Genomic DNA, 27,195 nt, shown 5'->3' with positions numbered 1-27,195 from the left:
GAAAACATTGAGGTTCTTTTGATTACGCTCCATGAGCTCATTCAGCACCTTCTTGAGATCAAGTGTACAAAAAAAATCTAAGCAAAGGAATAAAGGGAAGAGGATTAAACAGAAGGATATAATCCATTTTAATTATAAATTCATATTTGACCTTGAACTTGACCTTGACCTTATTATGGCCAAATCATACATCTATGGATAGGGAAACGGCTCCTCTTTCCAATGGCAGTGTTAAATCAGGATTTAGTCGTGTCCTCACGGTTTTACGATAAAAGAGATATAATTAGCATTTTTCCGATAAATTCTTATTTTCGGTCAATCGTATAAAACATCGGTAAAATGTGGGCCCTCTTGAGGACGATTCGCGACGTGCTACTTTGCCGACCTCTAGCGGCTCGGGTGTGCACTCCCGGGGCTCTAGCTCCGTCAATCATTTGGCGATCTCGAAATATTTTGGACAGGGTTGTAGCCAATGAGTGTGACTTTTCAATGATACCCCACATGGGGATCTAATACGGTCTCTATTGATCGATTTATGATAAAGAAAAGCAGGGTCCCCTTATAAGGGGACCTTACAGCTTAACATTAATCAATAAATATTAGGTAGAGCCCCACATCAACTGAGGGCCCCTAAGCTATGCAGTAATTAGAGAGCTTCTAAATGACTAAAAGAGGATATGATGCAGTACTCGAGTACCGTTTTGTAGTTACCAGTATAATAGTATAATAGTATAATCATTAACTGGAGCTCCCTTATTGGTAAATATTTGACTTGAAGTCGGGGATGCTGTGACCCTCCCATCAGTAGAGACTGTAGCTATGGTCCACCTCATCTGTTGCTCAGCCTACATGGGCTACAGCCATCAATAGCTTGGGCCACTGCTGACTATCGGAGCTGAGAGACCCAAACTCAATGTTACTTACACGGTTTGAGAACCTGCATTATTTCTTGAACTGGGGGCCGGGGGCCCTGTGTGTTTCTGGACCTGAGGCACTTAAAACTTAAACATGTCTACACTGAGGCCCCTTTCAACTTGCATGGGCAGATTACAACTAAAATGAGTGAATGTTGCAATTACTCTACACAGAACCTGGGCCTCTCTGGGCCCCTGGCGCTCCCAGGTCCCTGGGCATTTGGCCCAGTATACCAGGTATGGGACGCAAACGTGTCCCATACCTTGCAATTTTTTTTTAAATAAATGGTGATCATTAATTACAAATTATATATCAAATCACCTTGTAGGCCTAAAGAAATAAATGACTCACTGCCAGTCTGTAACTGTAAGTCTATCTGTCAAGCTATTCATTAATCTACATTACATTCTGCCCCTTGTTGATTCTAGTGTGCAAGTATAGATTGGGTAGCGTGAAAGACAAAACAACAAAACCTAACTACAAAACAATTGAGTACTTGTTCGGAAATGGAATGTGTAATCAGTCCGGAAGCCAGCATTGGGACATGGTTAGATCAGTTTAGATTCAAAATGGTGATGGAACTAAATATTTTGAATATAATTATCCAGAATACCACTGTGTGGCCAAACCACTGGACACATAATGAAGACACATTGAACATTTTATTTCTTGATAAATAACTTACTCATATAGTCTCCATTTCTTTACAGTAGAAAAATAATGTTTTCTCACGTTTTCAGGAGTATTACATTTCACTTGAGAGGAGGAGGTATTTTTTGGACATTGCTGGAAAATGAAACAAAATCTTTCAGAACCAGTCGTGACATTTTCACTCAATAACCGTCTTCATAAATTCCAGTAACAGTGCACAAAAAAAGGAACATGATACACCCACCAGATAAATACATAAAGGTATATAATTTACATATCACTGTGGGGAATTAAGGATAAGAATGATAATGGAAGCGATGAAGTACAAAGTACATACGATGTACAACAGTTGTCTTACCAATATGGGGACAGAGCACTTGTGAGTACAGTATGTAACAATTGGGGGGGGGAACGTTAAACCATGGATATCAAAATACGTTGAAAGCACACTGTTCAATGTGACCAAAGAAGCCAATTCAGCAGTATTTTAGCACATGTGGAAGTAAGCAGTTCCTCAGGTTTAGTTCCTCAACATACAAATACAGATGGCTAAATATGTCCAAACTGTCTGTGAATTGTACTTGATACCATACATTTGGAACAATATAAGCGTTTTGCCAAAAGCGATGCACATTGACATTCATTGTACCATGCCAAAGAAGGGTAATCTACAGGTGTTATCTGGACACGCTTGGGGATGACAAAGGCAAGCTTGATGGATCGGTGGACTGGGCATTCTCATGTTTTTAAACATCCTATTTTGGTGTTTTTTCATACTGTACCTAGAAATACGACCAGCTGGTATGACATATTAATTTTGAAACCGTCAAATATTGACGTAAAATGTTAATGACTAGTTGTACTTTGCCTAAACTTAAAAGTGCGCGTTCTGAATAAATGGTTACAAAACGTACATCATATAAAAAAATATTACGAGTTCCATGGGCCTTGTGCTATACCTGGGTTGCCCAGTTACATGCATAAGTGGCATATGAAACCTTTTGATACAATGTATCAAACAACGGTTAACCGTCTGTAGTGTGGTAGTGAAAGGTTAACCTTCTGTAAGTGAAAGGTTAACCGTATGGTAGTGAAAGGTTAACCGTCTGTAGTGTGCTAGTGAAAGGTTAACCTTCTGTAGTATGGTAGTGAAAGGTTAACCGTCTGTAGTCTGGTAGTGAAAGGTTAACTTTCTGTAAGTGAAAGGTTAACCTTCTGTAGTATGGTAGTGAAAGGTTAACCGTCTGTAGTGTGGTAGTGAAAGGTTAACCTTCTGTAGTATGGTAGTGAATGGTTAACCGTCTGTAGTGTGGTAGTGAAAGGTTAACCTTCTGTAGTATGGTAGTGAAAGGTTAACCTTCAGTAGAGTGGTAGTGAAAGCATTAACCCTTTGTAGTGTGGTAGTGAAAGGGTTAACCTGACCCTAACCAAGGAAACTATAAAAGAAGGAAGGGTCACTGTGTAGCATGTGAACGCACATTGCCACCAAGTGTGGAAACGTTCAGTTTGGCCTACATTGAGTTGAATGGGATCAGCCATATCCTCGTTTTATGATCTTTCCGTCATTCCAAAAGGTTATTGCTTTGGATGTCAGAATCATCTGCAATTTGTTGCATTGTTAACTAGCTAACATTTGATATATTGGTTGATGTATATTTCCTTGGACAGCTTCAATAGAACTGGCACCCAAGTTAGAGCATAGAACGCTGGTATTCTGTCGTGATGACCCTTCCTTCTTTCATAGTTTCCTTGAAACCAGGAAAACGTCATATTCCTGATATTTTTTGTATGTCTGAAAACATCAAAATAGGACCTATAAAAATGTTAACATGTTGCAGGGATAATTAACCATAGTCACACGGCGGCCATTTTGCTCTTATGTCATGCTTCAGGTTGGGATTACCTGAGCCATGACATGAGCAAAATGGCCACCGCTGTGTGAATACGGTCAATTGGAATCAAATGTGGGCTGTCCGTCACACGCCCAGCTTCTTGTTAAGCCGGCTGAGTGCATCGCCGACAATGTCCAGCTCGTGTCGTAGCTCCTCCACCACACTGTTGATGCTGGGAGTGTCTTTCAGTATGTCCACACTCTGCGTGTAGGGGTTGTATCGCACCGTGAATGGACGCTTGATGGTCTTGGCAAACTCCCTGGAAGGAATGACAAACATTTATTACAGTGGTAATGATACCACAATGGCAAAATAAACGGTTCTTTCTGTTTTTGTAGAATTGATCAATGTTCAACTTTTCCACTTGATAAAAAGGTTGTCGTCATGCTGTATGGCAACTTATTACTGTTGTTGTTGTTTTTTGTTGTTGTTGTTATTGTGATTTGTATCAGACTTGTATAAAAAATTGGATCAAACGTACCTCATCTTGACTTTGGCCTCCTCAAAACTGTCTGACACGAAGTAGACGTCCTGAAATGTTGTGATAATGCATTCTTCTTTGCATGTAACTTTGGGGTCAAAGGGCGTTATCCTTGCATTACCGGAGAGTGCATGCTGTGGGGAAATGAAAAAGATTACATTTAATTAAATTTTATAAATAAATGTTCATCTGTATTTTCTCAATATTACAGATTTTCAGAAATTATAAATACCAGGGCCCTCATTTATCAACGTTGCGTACGCACAGATGTGTGCGTAACCCGTGCCTACGATCATTTCTAAGCAAAGTGTGTGACTTATCAATTTGAACGTGAACTTGACTTTGTGCATATATTTACGCTCAGCTCAGGGCATGCGTACCTGGCGCCCGGCGGTAGAATATGGATACTGCATACGGACGGCATATGCCATGCATTAGTTTCAATGCGGAAATAAGCTTTTGTTCATTAGTTTGACTGACGTGTTCTGTATGACCCCGTAATTCATTATAGTTAATTGTAAAATAGCAACAGTAGTGTAATTATGGTCAAAACCCTATAAATAGCATTTGGAATAATAGGTCTTTCCTTCTAAATGAATGTAGCATGGTTTATATATAGCGTTATCGGAATATACGGGGTGCACTGACTGCGCTCCGCGTAACTCAACTCGTTATTATTTTGCGCATACATTGCAGAAATACGGGAACGTTTTGATTATATTTAAAAGGCCTTGCCATTGTTAAATGAAACAAGTGGAATTTCGAAGCTGTAAGCAGAATACAAGTCATATGAACACCCACGATATAGTGTTCTTCCCCCTTCCTACTGTATAAGAAAGAATAAAAAACGCATTGCAACGAGAACAGAGGTTATTTGTTGAGTGTATGTGTATTACAAAACCCTTGCAATAAATGTGTCTTAAATTAATAAAAAGCATACATGCTCTGGATACAGGTAGCATATATCGTGTGGGTGATATGACTTGTATTCTGCTTGCAGCTTCGAAATTCCACTTATTTCGTTTTGTGTCAAAGCCTTTTAAATATAAATCAAAACGTTCCAGTATTTCTGCAATCTATGCGCAAAATAATAACGAGTTGAGTTCTAACAAAGAACGTATTACATGCTGGGTAGGCTGATAGAGTAAACTATGATATAAATATGAATATGAATATGATATGATATAAGGTATACTGGTCCGTCCGCGAGGATAGCGAGGAGTCGGATAACCATTAAATGCCATTTGAGAATATAGGCTATTAATGCAAAGCGACGGCCTATAGCCTATACATATTATTTAATGTTTTCATAAGCGTAAAGATACAACAGCTAGATTAATGATCAAGTTAGTTTACTGTGCAGGGTTCGCAGGGCTGTGCCATGTGTTATTATATATGCGCAAGTTACTGTTGCATAATGTAGGCTATGGCTGCTATTATATGTAATTCATATAGGCTACCTAATACCGACAACAAAATAGATTGTATGCCTCTACAAATCATATTATAGCCAATCGAACAAAACTAATAAAGGCATTCATATTCCAGCATGGTTAGAATGACACACCAACGCCAAACAGTGGTTAACGAACGGTCTTTATTAGTATTTTGAGTTGTCCTGGCAGAATTGCAGCAATGGTTTTAGGGAGTCGTTGATATCTGACATCACCGTGTACAAGTCCGCCAGCCTTTTATTTATCCCATAACACGCGTTGTGTCTTCTTGGTTCGACAGCACCTCCGTGAACAATCTCGCTTGTGGAGTTTCTCATAGTTCGCTCGGGTCAGTCCATTATTTCACATCCCATGGGGGGTGTTTCATTACCATATATGGATAATCATGCACGAGCATTGACGGTAAGAACAAATGGTATTTATCAATACGGAGGAGCGTAGGACCCGTGTACGTACGGTTGATAAATCCCAATATTTCTGTGCGTACACACATTCTAAATTCTGTGCTTAAGTACGAAAATAGAACACTTTCTAAGAATTGTTGATAAATGAGGGCCCAGAACTTCAGATCTGTACGTTTTCTTTTATGATAATTCACTTCCATTTTCAACCACTTTAATATATAATTCTTGATCAATATTCAAAAAGTGTTAAAGTTGCTATAGATAACATTTTATGTAGACTAATCATTAAAAAAAAGAAAGAAAACATCCACAGAGATTTTAAGAAGGTGTGGAATAAAAGTATTGCTTTTCCCTCCCAAGTATTGATTCATTCATTATCATTTAAAAATATATATTGCAGGTCCAAAATGAATGTTGTTGTTTACATGTTGCATGCATGTATCCCCTCCCTACTTCCCATTTATCCACATGGAATACACCTGATTGGATAAATTACATGCTGGTAGTGCGACATCTAGTGGCTGAATGTTATCTATATAGCACCTTTAAAATGGGGCTGCCGTTACCTTCAGTTCACTGATGGAGGACAGCAGACCTGCTCCGTACGCTCGTAGCTTCCCTTCCTGTTTGCATAGGCCAAACTCCACCGTGAAGAAATAGCACTGAAACACATAATCATCCATTTTCATCCATTTTCATTCATATCCTTCCATTTGAAAATAAAATGTATGTTGTTGTTTTTTTTAAGCTGGGCCAGGCTAACGTTATTAAAAGGGCACACTGACATTATGGGAAATGCACTTAATAATAATTAATAATAATTAATTGTATTTATATAGTGCTTTTCACTCAAAGCACTTTACAATGTAGGGTGGAAATTGCCTCCTTCACCACCACTGGCAGCACCCAACCTTGGGCTATGTAGGCTCAATGGCACCCGGCACACATCACACTACACAATGGATGGCTCAGGAGACAGGGATTGATATCAGTCAATTAAGGGGAAGGGATGATTAGGTGGCCTTGATGTCAGAGACCTGATTGGGAATTTGGCCACGAACGTCGGGGGAACCCCCTACTCTTTACGATAGGCGTCCTGGGTTCTTTAACGACCGAATTCAGTCAGATGTCCGTCTTCTCCAGAGTTGGTGTTTTCACACCTGTAGTTCGTTTGCTTTGTTCCGATTCAGGGAGACACAGGGACTATAATGATACAATGTTGCACTTGTCCTTTAGTTCGTTTGTGTTCACACGGCTGTGTTAATAGCGGACCAAAACAAAATGCACGCGCGAGCAAACTGTCACTCATTGGTCAGATTTTGGGGTGTGTGTCCCCCCCCCTCCCCTAACCCTGACTTTACTGATGACCACGGAGAGAGAGAGAGAGAGAGAGAGAGAGAGAGAGAGAGAGAGAGAGAGAGAGAGAGAGAGAGAGAGAGAGAGAGAGAGAGAGAGAGAGAGAGAGAGAGAGAGAGAGAGAGAGAGAGAGAGAGAGAGAGAGAGAGAGAGAGAGGAGAGAGAGAGAGAGAGAGAGAGAGAGAGAGAGAGAGAGAGAGAGAGAGAGAGAGAGAGAGAGAGAGAGAGAGAGAGAGAGAGAGAGAGAGAGAGAGAGAGAGAGAGAGAGAGAGAGAGAGAGAGAGAGACCCCCGCACGGTGCTGCTGTTGCAGCGACCCCGGCTCTCCTCTCCTGCGCGGCAGCGGGGACACAGCTGACTGACACCCGGCAGTCTGCTCTGCTTGTTGTATCTCCGCTGTAACAACGTGCAGTAGCAGCAGCAGCGCGACACTGTCCGACAGACCTTTCAAAGCCCCTTTCCCTCATTCGGTCACTAAACTGTCTGTACACTTCAGTGTACTTGTGTTCTCCAGCATCTGACGAATGTGATCGTCTGCCCAAATATCAACGACGCAGTGTACCTCATCGCTGCTCCACGTTGACCCACGACGTATTATTATTATTATAGGTCGATTGCATTCTCACAGCGTACGAGTCGCGTCGGGTTCGTTTGGAAGTGCTCCGAGATCACCCTCTCTAGGTGGTCTCGGCCCGCTTGTTTTGTTCCGCAACAGAATGTGATTGCTGTGTTCATATATGCCCAACTGAACCGAAATAGGGGGAAACGCTCCAGGTTTCGGATCAACAGCTCCAAACGAGCCAGGTGTGAAAACGCCCTAGATAGTAGATACCGATTTCCTCCCTGTGCGTTCAGTTGAAAGCAAGCTATAGCCTAGCTTAGCACGAATTAATGGAAGCGGATAGGGACCGCTAGCCTGGCTTAAAACTCTGGGGGAAAGGTGTTTTTGGCCAACGGCTACCTTCTTGTATGACTCTGAACAAGATGGTAAACGCATTTCCCATAATTCCGGTGTGTTCATTTAAGCAGCAGTATCACTTACTGTGGCCAATTTCTGGACAGAGTCATCTGAGGCCCCGAGTGACGCCAAGCCAATCTCCTGAGAAAACTGGGCAAAGCTGGGCTCTGCTAGCAAGGGGACATGCCCCAGCAGCTCGTGGCAGGTGTCCCTGGACGACAAAAGACAGTTTATTAAAGCCCATTTGCTTTACAGGCCCCTTGTTTTAACATTCACAACATTCTCTGTCCATGTGGTATAGTGTTACTTACGGCTCTGGAGTGTACAAGGGGTCGGAGCTGTGACGCACATACTGGGTACAGTGGAAAACCCGAAAGGCAAGCCCAGCTAAGAAGTCTCTGGGAGACAGGTAACCTGCCACAGGCCGAATAGTAAATCCAGTGCGTTCTGAGAAGATGAAAACACAATGGAAACCATAAGTATATGAGAGATTTACATGATCAATTCCCTTTTATTTATTTTTACGTGGATCTGAAGTAAATGGAGGAAGTGTAATGTACCTTTGAGGAAGCGTGACACGTCTTCCAACTGAGGGATGTTGTCCTCTCGACATTCACAGTGTTTGGCCAGCAGAGGCAGGTTCTTGAGGTACTCACGACAGGCGTGAGAAGGGTACAACTTGTTGAGCTCTCTGTACACGACACCCCAGGTCTTCACCTCCTCCTCCGTGAACTCAATGCGAGGAATGGGGTCCCCGCTGGAATAAACAGAATAATTTACAATATGTTTTATTCTTTAATTTTTAAAGACAAAATGCTAAATATCCAAGGATTTATTTATTTTCTCACTCACTATTTATAGTTCATAGCTAGGTCAGCAAAGTGCTTCCTTCTTTTTCGGTAGACATTGTCCTTGAAACCCTGTCAGGAAGAGAGAATATGGAAGGAGAGTGTTAGGAGTTTATTTTTAGTTTGAACAGAGTTGGTACCGACAGAGGTGCTGTAACTGCTACTGTTCGACGTACTGGATGGTCTGCGTCCAGATCTGAACCGTACATCAGAACGCGGTTAGCACAGTTATCCAGGTCCGCAATCTTCTTTGGGAACCAGGGACCACTGTCCATATCTACAAAGAAGAAAAAATAAATAAGTTTCACTTCAAAGTCAGTCCAGTGGGGAAAGTGGAGTTTATAAACGCTGTGTTTGTAGTATTGGAATCAGTATTAAAAAGGCTGCATTCAAATTGTAATTAGAAATTGAATCAACTATATTACCCCCAGTCATTAATGTAAGTGGATTACATTGAGTATGAAGTTAAATGGATACTTTATTCCATTTTTACAGACTGTAATGTGAATAGTTTTATCATCAGCATTTACAAAACGTAATTCATTATTTGAAACATGTTTAGTAATCAAACAAGTAATCATCCATTTCTCAAAGGTTTATTTAATTACTAGGTTTTTTTCCCTAGAGTAGGCCTACACAACTATGATCGATTGTATTATTTGCAATCAGATTACTGTAATCTGTTGATCCGCAAAACAATAATCATAATAATAATATTATTAATGGCGACTGCTGCCAGCCATTGACCTAGGACTAATAGGAACCCAAGGAGGACAATAACACTACCTTAGGCATACTGCACCTTATGTGGATACTGTGATACTGTGAATAATGTATATTTCAGTGGATACTGTGATACTGTGAATAATGTATATTTCAGTAGATAGTAAAAATTATAACACTACCTTATGCATACTGCACCTTATATGACACTGTGAATACTGTGAATATATTTTTCAGTTAGTTAGATAGTAAATTATATTGACCTATTTGTTTACACTGCTTGTGTTGTTTTTACTACCTGTACCCCCCCCCCCCCCTTCCCCCATGCTGCTATGATGCCTGAATTTCCCCAAGGGGATCAATAAAGGAATATCTTATGCTCTTATCTTATCTTAATATGATTATAGCATGCACATTTTTAAGTGCTTTATAGGATATGACTGTAAAACAGGCAAACAAAGTAACCAGAGCCAATGAAGAGGACATAGCAGACAAAATAAACAATAAAAATAGGCCTATGATTATTAGATTGAATTTAGATTAGATTAAAATGTATTGTCATTATATAGCACAAGTACAGTACAATGAAAATAAGTTTGGAATCCAACCAGAGTGCAAAAGTGCAATAGCAATATAGTGATATACAATATACAATATACAGGTGATTAAACTGGGTATAAAATATATAAATGAGTACTGAGTAATAGTGCTAATCATGAACAGTGTTATGGTATAGTATAGTACAGTGTTATATTTACAGTCCTAGCGTGCCTACCTTCGTCCGGTAGACAGGAGTTATCTGGTGGATCCATGTCCACTATGTGCACGTGCTTGCGGAGTAACTGGATGATCTCATTCAGTTGTTCATGGTTGCTGTCACAGTCCACGAATATTTCAAACTCTGAGTTGCGCCGTTTGGATTTCCTGGACTCTATGTGTACAAGGTTGACGTGGTTTTCCTGCAAGAATCATGTTACATCATTTTTGTCATTTGTTACTGTATGTTTTTAACACAATACAAACTAGAACTGAACTCATGTCCCTGTCCTGCAGTAGACTATAGCTCCTGTTGTCTCCTGTAGAATACATTGATACATATGATGTTGAATAAGTAAAGGATGGACACTGATAACTATAATGACATACTGTATAGATTATGTAAACATTAGGCTTGAAGAAAAGATCCTAGCATTGTCCATGATAACATACACGGTTGGAATCACATGGTGTGGATTATATAGCATTTATAAATGGGGCTACATGAACCGGCATAGTAATAATTCAGTTCTCACTTGGAAAAGTTTTAGTGCCTTCGCTAGTCCCCCAACTTCATTCTTGAGGGAAAAGACTATTGCTGCTCTGCCCTTCTCTGTGGGCAGGTTCTTGTCAGTGATCTCTTCAATCTTTGTGAAGGTTGATTTGTTTATCTGAAAATAGTTCATATTAACATAGAAATTAACATAGCAACATGAAGCAATGAGAAATTGTTACTTTTCATTAGCAAATGAAAATGTTTTAAGACAGATAGGCCTCCCATATGCACAGCTGCATGACTGCAGCTCGCCAGTATGACTACCATAGTGCCTTTATACCAGTATCACATGCATGCATAATGTGCATAATAACACTACAACTCTGTACATACATATTATCTGATTAGCACTATTACCATACTCAATTATATATTTTATATCCAGTTTAATCATCTGTACATTGTATATTGTACATTACTGTTACATTTAGGTAATTTCAGCGTCCGTGTTGTTTGTTCATCGCCTGTATTGTATATTACAGCCTATATAGAATGGTGTGTCGATCCAAAGTGAGATATCCACCATTTTAAAATGTGATGCCAATTAATACAGCGCAGAGTGCAATGGTGCACAGTCTGCACACGGTCCAGAGGGAGCATGTTCGGTAGAGCATCATGAAGGGAAACGCTCTTCCTTTCAGCACCTTGGACAGCGACGCGCGCTATAGACAGTAGACCACAACTGTCATCTGCCTTGAAAGAACCGCGCGAGTCGCGACCCCGAGATCCGAAGGGCCTCCACACACACAGGTTTGAAACGAATAGCTTTTTGGACTTTTATCATACTTAACTAAACGGGAGAGAACAGAGAACGGCCAAACGAGGAATCAGAACTGAATCGCCTACCATATTTCGGCCTTCGAGTGTTCAATCAATCAATCAATGTGATGAACCCGTGTCGTGTCAGTAGAATCCCTGGGAGCATTTAGTGCGTCGACAGAGGCCCAAGGGCCAAGACACTGACAGACCTCAACCTCCTCTGTTTCAGGGAAGCGCCTTAGAGCAATCCCATTTGGACAGCGATAAAGCCTATTATTAGCTCCCTCATAAGGCAGCAGTTAATCAATCGGCCATTATAGAGTAGGCTAATCTACATTAGTTGTGGATCCACCTGATATCGGAGACTCAGACCTACTGAACCCTGACCTTATTTACACAGATTTTTTTTAAACCGCATTCTAAGAAAATTAGATGCGTTATTAAGATTCGAAATTCACAAGACGTTTTTCAACATTGTGGAGCAAATCGATGCTAAGATATGGACGATCCGTTTATTTCTGCTCCACCATAAGGTATGGCTACACCTATACATACTATATAGTTTGGTCCCCCATTCACCCGAGCGAAGTGTATCATTATTAGAAGCTGATGATACCAATTCTGCATGTGCAGCACTCTTCAATGGAATGCCATTTGTTCATCAAAACAGACAGTGAAATGACATGGACATGATGGTCCCCCATTTTATGAATTGAAAATGGGGGACCCTGATGTAAACAAGACGAAAGTATTTTTGTCTGCATCCCCTTAACAATTGTGTATTGAGCCGTACTGTATTGTATACCCATTCTGCAATATGTTAATAAAATTGTCAATCAATCAATCAATCAATCAATCAATGACACAGATATGCTATTTTAAAGCTGAAATTGTGGGCCGGCCTTCTTAACGCTTTGATGTAGGTTACTGCGCTGACGATAACCTGCAGGTTTATTTACTGAGAAGACCAAGACCATAACATATCATTGACTATAGTAAATTAAATAAATAATATAACATAAATAATATCCATCCAATAATCCAATACAATTAAAAATCTTGACATCAACCGACTCACTTTGGGACAACTATATGGTCTCAGCCTGTTTTAACTTTTGTTTTTAACTTTCTTGTTTTTCGACAGCTGAGGAAAATTCTTACCTCGTTGTTCAGCAGCTTCTCTTCAAAGGCAATGTTCATCGAGTCAAAAGACCTTCCCCGGCGCGGTCCTTCAATTTTGTTTGAATACATATTGAAGTGATGCTGTTGCCTATTTATTTACTTCTCTTCAGGATGATTATCTCAGTAATCAACCGGGTAAAGTGAGCCGCCTGCCCCGAGAAGCAGCGTGCTTTGCTATTTAACCACAGGGAGAAAGGAAGGAGGGGGCGTGGGTGCGCGCGCGCGCGTGTGTGTGCGTGTGTGTGCTTGTGTGTGTGTGTGTGTGTGTGTGTGTGTGTGTGTGTGTGTGTGTGTGTGTGCGTGGGGAGCGGACAAGCAATAATCTCACCGAACAGCGAATGGAAAAAGAGTATAGCTCACGTCATTGGGGGGGGGGGGGGGGGGGGGAGATTACAGGTATAGGTTGTCTTTCAATGTCTGATGTAAAAGGAAAAGAGAGATAAAGAAAAAACAATACTGCCGACCTACCCAACCTACCCAACCTCCTCCAATGTACAGTTTCTACGTCAAATGTATACTCTCTTTTCTGGACTCTTTTTGTATAACAAACAGTACTGTATTTGTAAATCTGGTATACAAATGTATAGATGTAGCAGTACTGTCTATATGTTATGATGAATTGAAAATGGGGGACCCTGATGTAAACAAGACGAAAGTCTTTCTCTGGTCTGCATCCCCTTAACAATTGCTTGAGCTGTATTGTACTGTACCCATTCTGCAATCAGTTAATAAAGTTTTCAATCAATCAATCAATCAATCAATCAATCAATCAATCAATCATCTGTATCGAAATAGGCCTATAAAACGTTGGTATGTGGATTAAATCTCTACCCTGAAGAATGAGAACTTCATAGGGGACAATTGCCCCTAAGACAAGCATACACTGCCTTTCTCCCCATATTGTCACATATGTCGCCGTGTTTTGGTAAACCTTTCTCACTTTTCTGCATTACTTATACATATCCAACCATGTATCCTTTTACAAAACATTTGCACAGTCAGTAAGCATTTGTGGGCTCTCAGACCTTCTTTTCTTCATGTATGCATGATTAAACACTGTGCATCGCATTATCAGATTGATTGATGGATGTATTAGTCAATCAGTAGGTGTGAATTCTTAAATCGTGCTTCTCTTCCTGCAGCATCATAGGCTAATTATCTCTGTGTGGTTCTAGATTCATGAGGACAAAAGGGTCACATGGAGAGCTGGTCACAATGAGCTTCTTTTACAGGCTGCACTCTGACCTCATCTATAGTCAATGACATGGAGCGTCACAATTACTTACTTACTTTTTTTTTTTTTTTTTTTTGTCTTTTTCCCCCTCCATTTTCCTCCGATTTTCTCCCATCCCAATGTTAGTCGTATGCCAATTCCCAGTCCCTTCCTGGTCGCTGCGCACTTACCCCCCACAGTCAGATCATCTGGGAGAGTGGAGGCTACCACGTGCTTCCTCCGACACACGTCCAGCCAATCACCGCTTCTTTTCACCTGGCAGCGCGGATTCTCATCGAGAGGGCGTAGCGTGTGGGAGGATCACACTATCCCCCTCGAGTCCTATCCGCGCTTAGCAGGCGCCCCGACCGAACTGTAGGAGTCGCTGTTTACAACGACCCGGACCCACCCCGCCAGCTTCTCCCACCCTCTAATACAGCCAATTGTATTAGTGCAGACGGCCAGCCAAGCTGGTGACAACCCCGGAGCTGTGAGCTGGATTCGAACAGGCGAATCCAGCTCACAGCTCCGGGGTTGGTGACGAACGCAATCTCCGCTCGGCCACCTAACCGCAATTACTTACTTACTTAATGAATTAGCGTCTGAATGAAGGACATAAACTGCATGGATTTTTTTTTAATACAGTTTGGGAGCATAACGATTAGATTAGTTTCAAATGTATTGTAATTATACAGCACAAGTACAGTACAGAGAGATTGGCATTCAACCAGAGTGCAAATGTAACAATGAGGTGCAATAGTAATATACTGGTGATTAAAATGAATATAAAATATATAAATGAGTACAACTGAGTAATAGTGCTAATCAGATGTATGTACAGTGTTATATTATTATTATGTACAGTGATAAAGGTATACCACAAAGACACTATGCAGTAAGTCATACTGGCCAGTGGTATGACTAGTAAGAGGGATATGTACAGATATAGATATAGTATCTACAGATATGTAAAATGAATTATACAGGTATATACAGACAGATAAATATATATATATGGTAAGTATAAAAAAGGATATATATGGTATATACAGAATTATTGTACATGCTATCGAGTTATGTGGGTTATATATAGGTGTATACATAGGTATATAGAAAGGATTATATGCAGGTATATTCAGACAGATGTGGATATATGAATGCAGTTTTTAACCTCAATATGGTATGAAATTACAACTCAGGCCTTGAGTTATGAACTCAAATGAAACCAAATTGGAAGATCTGGTCTCAGAGGTCCAGACACGGCCAGATCAAAGCCTTGGCCACAGCATCTGGGGAACAAAGGGAGTCTGTTACTATCTGATGATAAGCAGACTTGGGTGTGATGCTCTGTCCTGGGCCCTGGGTAAAAGCCCACCATCATCATCATCATCATCATCATCATCATCATCATCATCATCATCATCATCATCATCATCATCATCACCATCATCATCAGCATCATCAGCAGCAGCATCATCATCATCATCATCATCATCATCATCATCATCATCATCATCATCATCATCATCATCAGCATCATCATCATCAGCTTCTTCATCATCATCATCATCATCATCATCATCATCATCATCATCATCATCATCACCATCATCATCATCATCATCATCATCAGCTTCTTCATCATCATCATCATCATCATTATCATCAGCAGCAGCAGCATCATCATCAGCTTCATCATCATCATCATCAGTATCACCAGCAGCAGCAGCATCATCATCATCATCAGCAGCAGCAGCATCATCATCATCAGCTTCATCATCATCATCATCATCATCATCAGCTTCTTCATCATCATCATCATTATCAGCAGCAGCAGCAGCAGCAGCAAAAGCAGCAGTATCAGCAACATCATCAACATCATTGTCGTCGTCATTTTAGTCTGGACAGGATTATGATTGGACAGTTCATTGTTGCTCATAATGTGTATTATAATCATACACTAACACCATGCTCATATAATTCCCTCTTGTGATTCTAGTATTTATCTTTATGCTCTTCACTGCCCATATAACACTGTATGATAGGCATGTAGCCTACAACAACACTATATACCGTATATATATATGTGTGAATATATCTGCATATATTCCTGTATACATACCCACTCTGTGCACTATACTAACTGCGTTTCAGCCATCGATATACACATCTGTCCTGTATATTACTGTAAATGTATTACTGTCTGTTGTACTGTACGGTGACAATACATTTAATTTATCTAATATAATATAATCTATTCTCACCCCTGCATAGAAATCATATATTACATCATGTGGCTTTAAATCGTTGTCCTTTAAAGTTTAGATGACGTCCTACTATGGCATAGAAGCTGAACTAGCAGATTTTCCTATTGTCTTGTAGACTTAAACATCCGGTCTGTTTATCAGGCAAAGACTGAAAGTTGCTCTGACTATTGCACCTGTGAGGATAGGGGTTTTTGCGGAGCCCAATAGCGAACAACAGGAGGAGAGAGAATGGAGCGGTTTAGGGTTCTTTAATTGTTCTTCCCCAAACAGGCAGAGTTATAACAGGAATGTGCGATAGACAGGGGTTATAATGTTCTTGGGGGGGAATGAGAACAGGTGATCCAATGATCGAAGGGTTGGTGGTTCGAATCCCGCTCAAGCCCATGTCCATCCCACTGCCGTTGTGTCCTTGGGCAAGACACTTAACCTACTTGCCTCGTATGAATGTGTATGCATGTGAATGAATGTTGGTGGTGGTCGGAGGGGCCGTAGGCGATGATTATTCGCCACGCTTCCGTGAGTCTGCCTCAGGGCAGCTCTGGCTGCAATTGTAGCTTACCACCACCGGTATGACTGTGTATGAACGAATAATGGACTCTGTGAAGCGCTCTGGGTCTCATGAAGAGCGCTATATAAATCCAAGTCATTATTCATTATATAGGTGCACTTCCAGTGCAGCTGTAGGCAGAGAGAACATGTCTTGCATTGAGAGAGAGCAGGGGGGCTCCTTGTTAGGCTCGAGGCGTCCAGGCAGGAAGGGCGCTGGAGTGGGGGTCCTGGGGCACAAGAGACAGGAGGTTAGAGAAGGGATACAACAGGAGTAGATACAACAGGTGGAATTGTCGTACCTAGGTAGGCAGTTTAACACTGCGACGGCGGATGACAGGATCTGCCAGGTGATATAGGGACCGCCTGATGAGGGAATCCCTTGCAGCCGCGCTGATTGATCCTCATCTGGCAGCGCGGGAACGCTCCAGCAGGAAGCCCATGTATGGGCACGTCCGGATGACGGCAGAGAAAGGCCCGAGCCCCGATCGTGACAGCACCTCTGTCTGGGCCCGGTGTCAGACATGCTACCAGCCCCCACTCCCCTCCACCAGTCTCTGAGCGGTGGAAGTACGCCTCACTGCCGCCTCGGTTGTGTAAAGCTTAATGTCAGGAGTGACACATGTACGAGTGACACATGTACGAATGCCTTATGGTTGTTTATGGCTAAAAGCCATGGCAGAATATCTTATTATAGCGCCATATATTTTCTTAAACTGAAAGAGACGGTGTAGGTAATTAAAGCTGCATGGAGGATCATGGCGTTTGTTTTCAATTATAGTAACGAAGCCCACGATTTCGTTGACTCTTTTTTGGCTGTGCTGAACATGAGCCATCTGAGTGGTTTCTTTATATAAGGTCCCAGACTCACACTGTGTATGTGGTTGGAAAACATTGTTAACCTGTGTATGGAGCTAAGTCAAGTGCACTGGTAGATTTTTGTGTTGTTTCAAGGATACATTTGCTTCAAACTAGTTTGTATTTATTATTTTTGTCAGACCATTTTTGCAGTGTGGAGTTATCTCTCCTGATTGGATAAAGTGAGAACGGGATACCAGGAAATGTATTATCTGTTTACTGCAGAGTGGAGGGACTGGGAGACCTATGTTACTGACCAGACAATCTATATCAGTGATGGCTGTCAGAGTGTAGAGCTATTATTTTAACATGTAGACCAGTTATTTTAACAAACAAAAAAATACCACTTACCACTTAATTCTTGAAAAAAATCTACCTTTAGGAGATACAAGGTTATTTTCCCACTGCAGTGATGGAACATATAGAGTATAGATTATCTAGACTATAGATTATCGATATAGAGTATGTTATCGAGAGTATAGAGTATAGATTATCTAGAGTATAGATTATATATTATCTAGACTAGAGTATAGAATATCTAGAGAATTGGGTCTCATTCACCAAGGACTTACGACAAAAATGGCTTTTCGGGCCGATTTTGGGATTCACCAACCGTCCCAATAAAACATAATAATTAATATTATATTATAATATATTGTCTATATTCATGTCTTGCCCGAAAAGGCATGAAGCACTAGGTTATAGTAAGCAAATTTGGCTTGGTAAGAAATAAATAAAAATATCTAAGGCTCTCTGATTGGATAAAGTGGGAAGGGACTTGGAGATTAATGTTACTGTTGTAGAGCTATTTAACACATATTTTAACAAAGAAATACCACTTACAGCAACTTTAACTTTAACAACCTCATGTTCAGATTGACACCCTATGTGTTTGTGAAGTTAGAAATGTTGGGGATTTGGCTGGTTTCATGACATAAAGAACAGCATACCTTTCAATTCAAGTAAAACATGCAAATCTCCAGAACTGGAAATATGAAATATGATTCTGCCTGACAGCAGCTATAGTCTCACCCTATAGTGACTGGAGCAGAGCCGCATCTACACACACTGAGCAGAATTAGACAAGATGTTGATTCATACACTGAGCAGAATTACACAAGATGTTGATTCATATACACACACTGAGCAGAATTACACAAAATATTGATTCATATACACACACTGAGCAGAATTAGACAAGATGTTGAAAATATATATATATATAAATAACACACTGAAACAAAACAAACACACTGCAATTAGACAAAGCAGTGCAGGCCTATTACTTCATTTTAAAATAATAATCTTTAAGCTTTTTCTTAAAACCATATACATAATTATGTTGCGTAATATGATTTGGGAGTAAATTCAGTTTTAGCATTGCACTGTATATCACTGTACGTTGAAATGATGTAGTCTTGAATTTCGGCAAAGTGAAACAGCCTCCAGCAGTGTGCCTAGTAGAATAATTATGTGTATCAGAACTAAAGAGATATTTTAATGAATTAATTAAAAACGAATGTATGTTGTAAAGGAAAGTGGGCTTTCCCTTCGTTGTCATTGAGGAGGCTCTTCTGCTCCTATTGAGAGAGACAGGGAGAGTGCTCACCGTTGGTCACCCATCTCATTAAACTGAGGAAACCAGCTGTGGAGGAGCCCAGTCCAGGCCATCAATCCTAAAGATGAATGATTCCAAGCTTTCACAGACAAAGAGCTTTTCTACGGACATTAGACATTTTGAGGGATAACCCACATGGTTTTTACCCAGACTTCACCCACACCTGCCCAACAGACCCTGCAGTAACCCAGACATCTTTCAGTTGTTTTACCACCAGTTTAAACTGTTCATGAACACCAGGAAGTGGAGCCAGATCAGTCTCAATTGAATGGGATTTTGCCATAAATGTATTTCTTAAAATGTTAGCTCGAAATGCAAACTGGAAATGGTCCCAAGATATGAGGTACTCAAAAAACTGAGCGCCCTCCAACCTAACAAGGCCACTGGCCATGACAACATCCCCTCCAAATTCCTCAGAGACTCAGCAGCCGCCATCACCCCAGTCATCACACATAATAAACCTCTCCATAAAACAGGGACACGTCCCCAAGGACTTCAAAATTGCGAGAGTGACCCCCCCTGCACAAAAAGGGCAGCAAATTAGACCCAGGCAACTACCGCCCTGTTTCTATTCTTACCTCCATCTCGAAAGTCATGGAAAAAATAGTCTACGAACAGGTAGTACCTAGTACCTAGAGGAAAAAAATCGAATCTACGAATTCCAATCTGGCTTCAGAACATCCCACTCCACTGACACTTGCCTTCTCTATTTGAACGACCACATCAAAACAAGAGGTGGACGCGGGCAAATACTACGGCATGGTCATGCTGGACCTACAAAAGGCCTTTGACACTGTCAATCACTCCATTCTGATTGACAAGCTAAAAGTAATTGGTTTTGATAGTCTATTAGTGAGCTGGATGCAATCCTATAGGGGAGAGAACAGATGGTGGAGGTAAACGGTACCCTATCCCCCCCCTCACAGTGAGCTGTGGTGTTCCACAAGGAAGCATACTAGGACCGCTACTGTTCCTAATTTATGCAAATGACATGTTGTCAGCTTGTGACTGCAACTTGTTCTTGTTTGCGGACGACTCAGCCCTGCTGGTCTCTGACAAGAACAAGTTACAGGTTGAAAAAACCCTCAGCTCAGAACTCGGCAGAATCTGCACCTGGCTCGCTGATAGCAAACTATCATTACACCTTGGTAAAAGAGAGTCCATTCTCTTCAGATCAAATAACAAACTCAGCAAGACCGACGGCTTCTCAGTTACAGTGGGTGACAATATTGTCACAAGGAAAGATGAAATTACATACCTAGGTTCCATCCTAGAGGCAAATCTTTCCTGTGACAAAATGGCATCCAATGTAATCAAAAAAGTCAACCAACGAACTAGATTCTTGTACCGGATCTCCTCTCTGGTAAACAAGAATACCCTGAAGACTCTGGCAGGAGCACTCATTCAAGGGTACTACGACTATGCTTGCACCTCATGGTACCAAAGCACCTCAAAGGCGCTAAAAACAAGATTACAAACATCACAAAACAAACTGATCAGACTACTACTTGACCTTACTCCTAGAACCCACCTCACCCTGCCCACTTTGACTACCTAAACTAAGCTACAGTAGCACCTGCACCTGGTGCTAAACTAAGCTACAGTAGCACCTGCACCTTGTGCTAAACTACAGTAGCACCTGCACCTTGTGCTAAACTACGCTACAGTAGCACCTGCACCTGGTGCTAAACTAAGCTACAGTAGCACCTGCACCTTGTGCTAAACTACAGTAGCACCTGCACCTTGTGCTAAACTATGCTACAGTAGCACCTGCACCTGGTGCTAAACTAAGCTACAGTAGCACCTGCCAGCTAGATGAGTACAACCACCATTGGATTCAAATGGTAATACAAGAAAATGAAACTGTCTATGTCCACGGGTACCAAGTTCTAGACAGCCGTGAGGCCATTACATCTGAGTCTGGGAGCCGAGTTATGGGCAGTCTGGCCCAATTCTGTTCAATTCAATCAGAGGGATTTACTGCCACCATCCCCTCTAGCGTATCTCACCTACAGCACTAGCAAACTGACAAGCAGCGCAACGAAACCTCTGGCTGTATACTTTACTTGCAAATCAGGATTTTTATTTTTGCCATTATATAACAAGTAGCTAATGGAAGGCTAACCCTCTGCACACTCAGCATGAAGGAATACTAAAAGCAATAGTAAAAACATAAAATATAAAAAATAAAAACACCCCTCTTCAATCAATATCTGAAATAATAATAATAATAAAAAAGTATTTTACTATTATGTACCTTACCACTATGTACTGTGTAATACTCAAGTTCAACACTGTTTGATGAACAATATCACTGACCCTTAGCTGCCCCTTGTTGTTGGCTTGCTTTCACAATTTAGCTAAATGACTAAATGTAAATGTACATAACAACTGAAAGAATATAATATAAAAAAGATAAACCATAAAGAATGCTGTGGAGTTATTGTGTTGTTGTGTGTTATTATAAGGTAAATAATATGTATATTTTGGACCCTATAGGACCTCTATAGCCTTATTTCCTTTCTCTGCACAATACTGTTCTTGAATCTATACTATACTCACAGCTCCGGCTAATTAGCCACAAAAGTAATGTAAAGTCAACAGGGGCCAGTCTGTACAGGTCCTGGAATAAATGCTGACGCCTACTCACTCCACAGTGCACCCATAACAGGATTCTGTGTTTCTCTCCGGGACAGAGCTGCAGCTATATCCAGTATGAAGAGCAGCATGGCTTGTTGCCCTTTACAGAGAAGCCAGGTCGCTCACATGAACACCCAGTGTTCTCTGAACACTTCCCATGTGATTTACATGAATTCACATGATGTGGTATCACCAACTATATTATCACATCACATGATCACATAGCTCTGCAAAGCTTTGTTTTACACGATACCATGTGAACTAAGGATGTGAAGTCATGTAGTAGCCTATGTGTGAAATCAAACATGTGCAGTGACCTGAAATTTGCATAATGCATGTGTCATAACATGGGGAAACATTTATTCATGCAGCTTTTCTGTAAGATGAGATGATATAAGATAAGATAAGATAAGATAAGATAAGATAAGATAAGTTAAAATGAGATAAGTTAAGAAATCCGGTCATCATAGCAGAATGGGGGAGGGGAGGTACATATATGGGCAGGGTAATAGAAGGAAGACATACATATAGGCAAATGTAATCTGAATATAAAAATATGAGACAAATAAACAGTGTAAATAATATAATTAACTCTGAATATAAAAATACGAGAAGAATAAACAGTGTAGACAAAGGTGCAGATATATACTATGAGTAAAGGTAAACAGTACAGGGTTCAGGTGAGGGTGTAATCCCTCTTTTTATGTGACCTCTGATTGGCTGTAGTCTTGGCTGTGGCGGTATGAGTTATGGATGTGCCCTCTCTCCTCTTTATCTCTCCTCTCTCTGCTTTCCTCTCTCCGCTCTCCTCTCTCCTGCCTTTTATCTATTCATTTGGTAACCTTCATCAAAATCACGTAGACATTTCACCAATTAAAAGTTCAGAGTCACACCCTGCCAGCTAGACTGTGATGTTGGCTGGTCTGAACCGCCTTCACTCTTAGGCTTTGATTGATTGATTGATTGATTGATTGATTGATTGATTGATTGATTGATTGATTGATTGATTGATTGATTGATTGAAAATTGTATTAACAGATTATAGAATGGGTAGAATGGGGATGCAGACCAGAGAAAGACTTTCGTCTTGTCTACATCAGGGTCCCCCATTTATTTGCACCAGCTCTCCATCAGTATAATTCCAATCTTCTCTTTTCCAGTGCAACAAATGTGTGAAAAGTCAAGAGGCGAGGGATATTTTGAGTTGCTTGTTTGAACAACCATGCAGAGATGTGAACGGTCCGCTGCTTACGTCCACTTCCTGAAGGAAGCCTGCGGGTCCCTCTAATGAGCTACGATTCTTTCAATGCAGAACAAACAGCAGCATATGCTGCTCGTTGACAGGCATCACAGTGCACACAAAGCCCAGACAGGAGGAAGCAGCACCATGGAACACCTGTCAAACTCAAAGGTAGAGACAATGTCCAAAATGCTGGCGGTGTATTTTCAGAACACCGGTTTAATTGCTCATCCTGAAAATTAAAACAAATTATTCAAGGTTACATTTCCATCCTCTGTGGCAGGATTAGTATTTCTGAGTCACAGTGAGTTACACAAAGAGAAAACATTAACTAGCATAACAATAAGGCAATATACTATAGTGTAACGGTTGTGACAACGTCACCTCAAACTTCGATGCCCCGAGGGAGTTTCGAACACGGGTCTGAACTACCCACCCCAGTACTTGTCGTACAGAACTTGTAAGTCGCTTTGGATAAAGCGTCAGCTAAATGACTAAATGTAAATGTAAATGTCAATGGGTCTCCCACGCTGCGTGCGACAGCACAGACCGCTATACCAAGAAGTGAACTCACTGCTTTGTAATGTGTCTATGTGTCTTTTGAGGATGAGAGTGAGTTTAACCCATAGCACCGCTACTCACCCCATCCCTTCGTGACTGCGCTTCACGATACCATCTGTTACACTAGAACAAATGAAGAAACTTATGAAGGAGTTATATAGAATAAATGCACTTCGGTTTATTTTGACACAAACGTAGGCATGAAGTGTGTGTGTTTTGGATAACCACCCTTCATTACTCTTCAGCACTAGTTTTTTGGGGGAGCACTTTATATTTGCCAAATATGAATATATAAAAAAGTGCATTGTAGGCCATGTCTAAAAGAAAACCTCTAGCCATATGGAAAATACTGTATGTGAGAATGACTGGTCTGTCATCAGCAAATTAATTGCTGTTTCTATTTACATTGTAAGTGAATGTACTATTTAAATACCCTTGCCTTTACTTGTGAATGTGCTACTTCTTGCCATGATAGTACTCACATTTGTGTGCCTGGAGTGTTATGATTACTTATAAAGATGTACCATTTGTTTGTTATGTGCATACCTACTTCCTTAAGAACTTAATTGCATTATATGAGAATATTTTTTGGATCTATACTCCTCATGGAAGATATCCATTTCTGAAGCACAATCCTCGCTCCTCCCAGTGAAATGAGTTTTCATCAGTGACGTAAACAATGAAGGATAAATAATTCTGGATAGTAACAAAGGAAACACACTGCATGGCATCCTGCATCTCTAATTTATCCTCACGTGGCTGGGATAGTTTTCTTGGAACAGGGCGGAAAAACGCTGTATGAGGTACTAACGAGAGGCTCGAGAGCATCCGCGTCAGAGGTGCATTCTTTGGCGGAGCAGGAAACGTTGATGTCCTTGATATTGAGGCGCCGTTGAGGGCAAAGTTTCATTGTGATCCTGTTGACACAGAGAGCGATAGAACCCAGGAAATGAGCTGAAGGTTTGATTGCGCCCTGTAGCGTTGAGCCAGCTGGTCCGTCCTGCTCAATAGACACAAGCCTTTAGAATCAAAGGAGAGAGGGAAGCTATAGGTGACGCACATGGCACATCACACCTACATTCTTTACTCCTTCATTAACAGTCTCACTCACCCAGCAACCGACCACCACACCGCCGCCAAGTTCCCTGCAGCAGCCTGTTCCACATTTATTTGATTCCCTTGATCATAGACAGGTGAGATTTACTCTAGTGCTTCGTTTGCAATGATTCAGAGGCCAACTTCATGGGCAGCATAATACTACCTGGAGGTATATGATGGGCGTTTAGTTGCATTTCATTTTCCGGTTTAAAACTCTGTGAATGAAAATGATAAATAGAATAGAATAGAATAGAAATTATTTTATTTATTTATTTATTTTATTATCCCGAGGGAAATTTGACACTGCAAATCGCTCAACATTAAACATTTAGACAGAACAGGTCACGAATAAGAATAACAAAACAAATCGAATTAAAATAGAATAAAAATGGAATAAAATATACAGTAAATAAATACAGTAAAAATATACTGAGGTCTACAGTATAGGTATAGTATTGCACAGTGCTTTTTCAAAAGTAAAAGAAAAGAAAACTCAAGAAAACACTAGTTTTCAAGCCAAGAGTCCTGGCCCTTTCTTTTAAGTCCGATGTTATATGTGCACTTAAATGTCTGCGTATAGACTTCCCTGTAGCAACTGTTATCAAAGAAAAATTGTGTTTATTGATGAGAACAAAAAAGACTGACAAGCAATTGTTATACTGAAATAATCAAATAAAAACTAAATTATACTTTGACGTGACGTGACGAAAATATTGGAGCCCTTAGTACTAACCATCTTTGTTCCTCATCTCTGTCATGCAAGTGACCAGGTAAAATAAAGTGACACCACACCCAGGTGTTAAGTACCGGAAGTGATAGTAACCAAAACGCACGTGTGCAGCCTAAACAAATAAAATACACATTTTGTGAAGCCATTTAGGGAAGCATAGTTTGAGTTTTCAATATTTGTGTTGCTGGGCTGTTTCCCAGATAGAGTGGGGTGAATTAAAGCCTACTTAAAGTGTGTATGTGTACGTATACACTTGAAGTATAGGTCTACATAAAACAAGCGCTCCCTGACAACCATGTATTGTCCGTCGATTGCAGTGTCGGTGGCAGTTGCATAAAGGTTGCATCCAAGTTCCCTGACAATGTCGGGTCTAGTTTATGGCCATTAATTGATGCTACCAGTGAAACCTTTATGGTGCCTGATGTTGCCTGCATTGAGTAGCCGACCACTAATTAATTGCCTTTACAGCAATTCTGTACATGTTGAGGATGACTAATTCAGTATAATGGTATGACACATGTAAATTGTCAATAAATTAATAATATGAAATATATTCAAATTGAAAAACAAGATCTTGATCACATTGACATAAAGACATTACCACATTAGTCCAATAAAGGAAGAAACCTATAGATTTTGGTGACTCCAAGACCTGTCTTCTAGTACCAGGCCAACATTTGCAAATGAGCCTATCTTCTAATAAGCATTATTTAACCATAAGTAGACATTAATTAATTATTTTTGTGACTCTTATTGTAAAGTTGAAAACATGTATCCCTTAAGTAACACAATAGTCCAATACTGCCTTACAATATTGAAACAACTTTGATCCAAAGTGCGACATTTGGCCGTTATTTGGACGGCCTGGCCTGACGTACAGAGCCTACAGTAGCTGATGTGGAAATGTTTACTGGGTGACATCACAGGTTTTGATTATCTGGGCTCTAAGTTTGGAAGAGTTGTGACGTTTCAAAATAATCACGTATTGAACGTCATCTAAACGTTGAACATAGTGAAAGTGTTCAAGATCACTGTGTAAGAATAAAGCGTAAATCATCTTTCCCGTCTCTTTCCCCTGACAGCTGACTTAAAGGGTTCAGTCAGATAAGAACATTCATATAAATGTGAGAGACGAAAATAGAAAGATTAATGTCACTGTGAGGCAACACGTCAAGTCACCTAAACAAGCAGTGGGTGGTGATAAACAGAAGGAATATCTGCCATGAAGCATCAGCATCAGTCAACCCTGACACCCACATGTACACAGTAGGTGCACCATTCATCTTAACGCACAAGGGACTCTCCTCCAACAAGGCCCACTGCACCGTGAGCATGGAGTCAAATCGGATCAGGCCACAGCCCGACAGACAGGTGATGGAGTTGGCAGTGCGACAGGAAACATCTGAGCTTCACTCTGATCCGTGTTGACACGACAGGGCTGCAGGCGAGCCCCGGACACAAGAGGAGCCTGAGAAGTGCAAGTCACTGGC

General features: G+C 40.8%; 1 protein-coding gene across 1 annotated transcript; it reads right to left on the bottom strand.

The window, feature by feature from the left end:
- Positions 1-1,576: 1,576 nt before the first annotated feature.
- Positions 1,577-13,069, bottom strand: tph1a (tryptophan hydroxylase 1 (tryptophan 5-monooxygenase) a). The gene is made up of 11 exons (XM_084335459.1): positions 12,914-13,069; positions 10,974-11,108; positions 10,457-10,640; positions 9,135-9,235; positions 8,963-9,030; positions 8,671-8,867; positions 8,422-8,557; positions 8,195-8,321; positions 6,364-6,459; positions 3,940-4,073; positions 1,577-3,717 (listed from the first exon to the last, which is right to left on the bottom strand). The coding sequence occupies exons 1-11, from the start codon at positions 13,001-13,003 to the stop codon at positions 3,543-3,545; spliced, it is 1,443 nt and encodes a 480-aa protein (XP_084191585.1). The 5' UTR covers positions 13,004-13,069; the 3' UTR covers positions 1,577-3,542.
- Between the last annotated feature and the right edge of the window lie 14,126 nt (positions 13,070-27,195).

This window comes from Notolepis coatsorum, assembly GCF_963971535.1.
Source record: "Notolepis coatsorum genome assembly, chromosome: 18".
In the NCBI taxonomy this organism is placed as follows: Eukaryota; Metazoa; Chordata; class Actinopteri; order Aulopiformes; family Paralepididae; genus Notolepis; species Notolepis coatsorum.
This window is presented reverse-complemented; position numbering and strand designations above follow the sequence as displayed.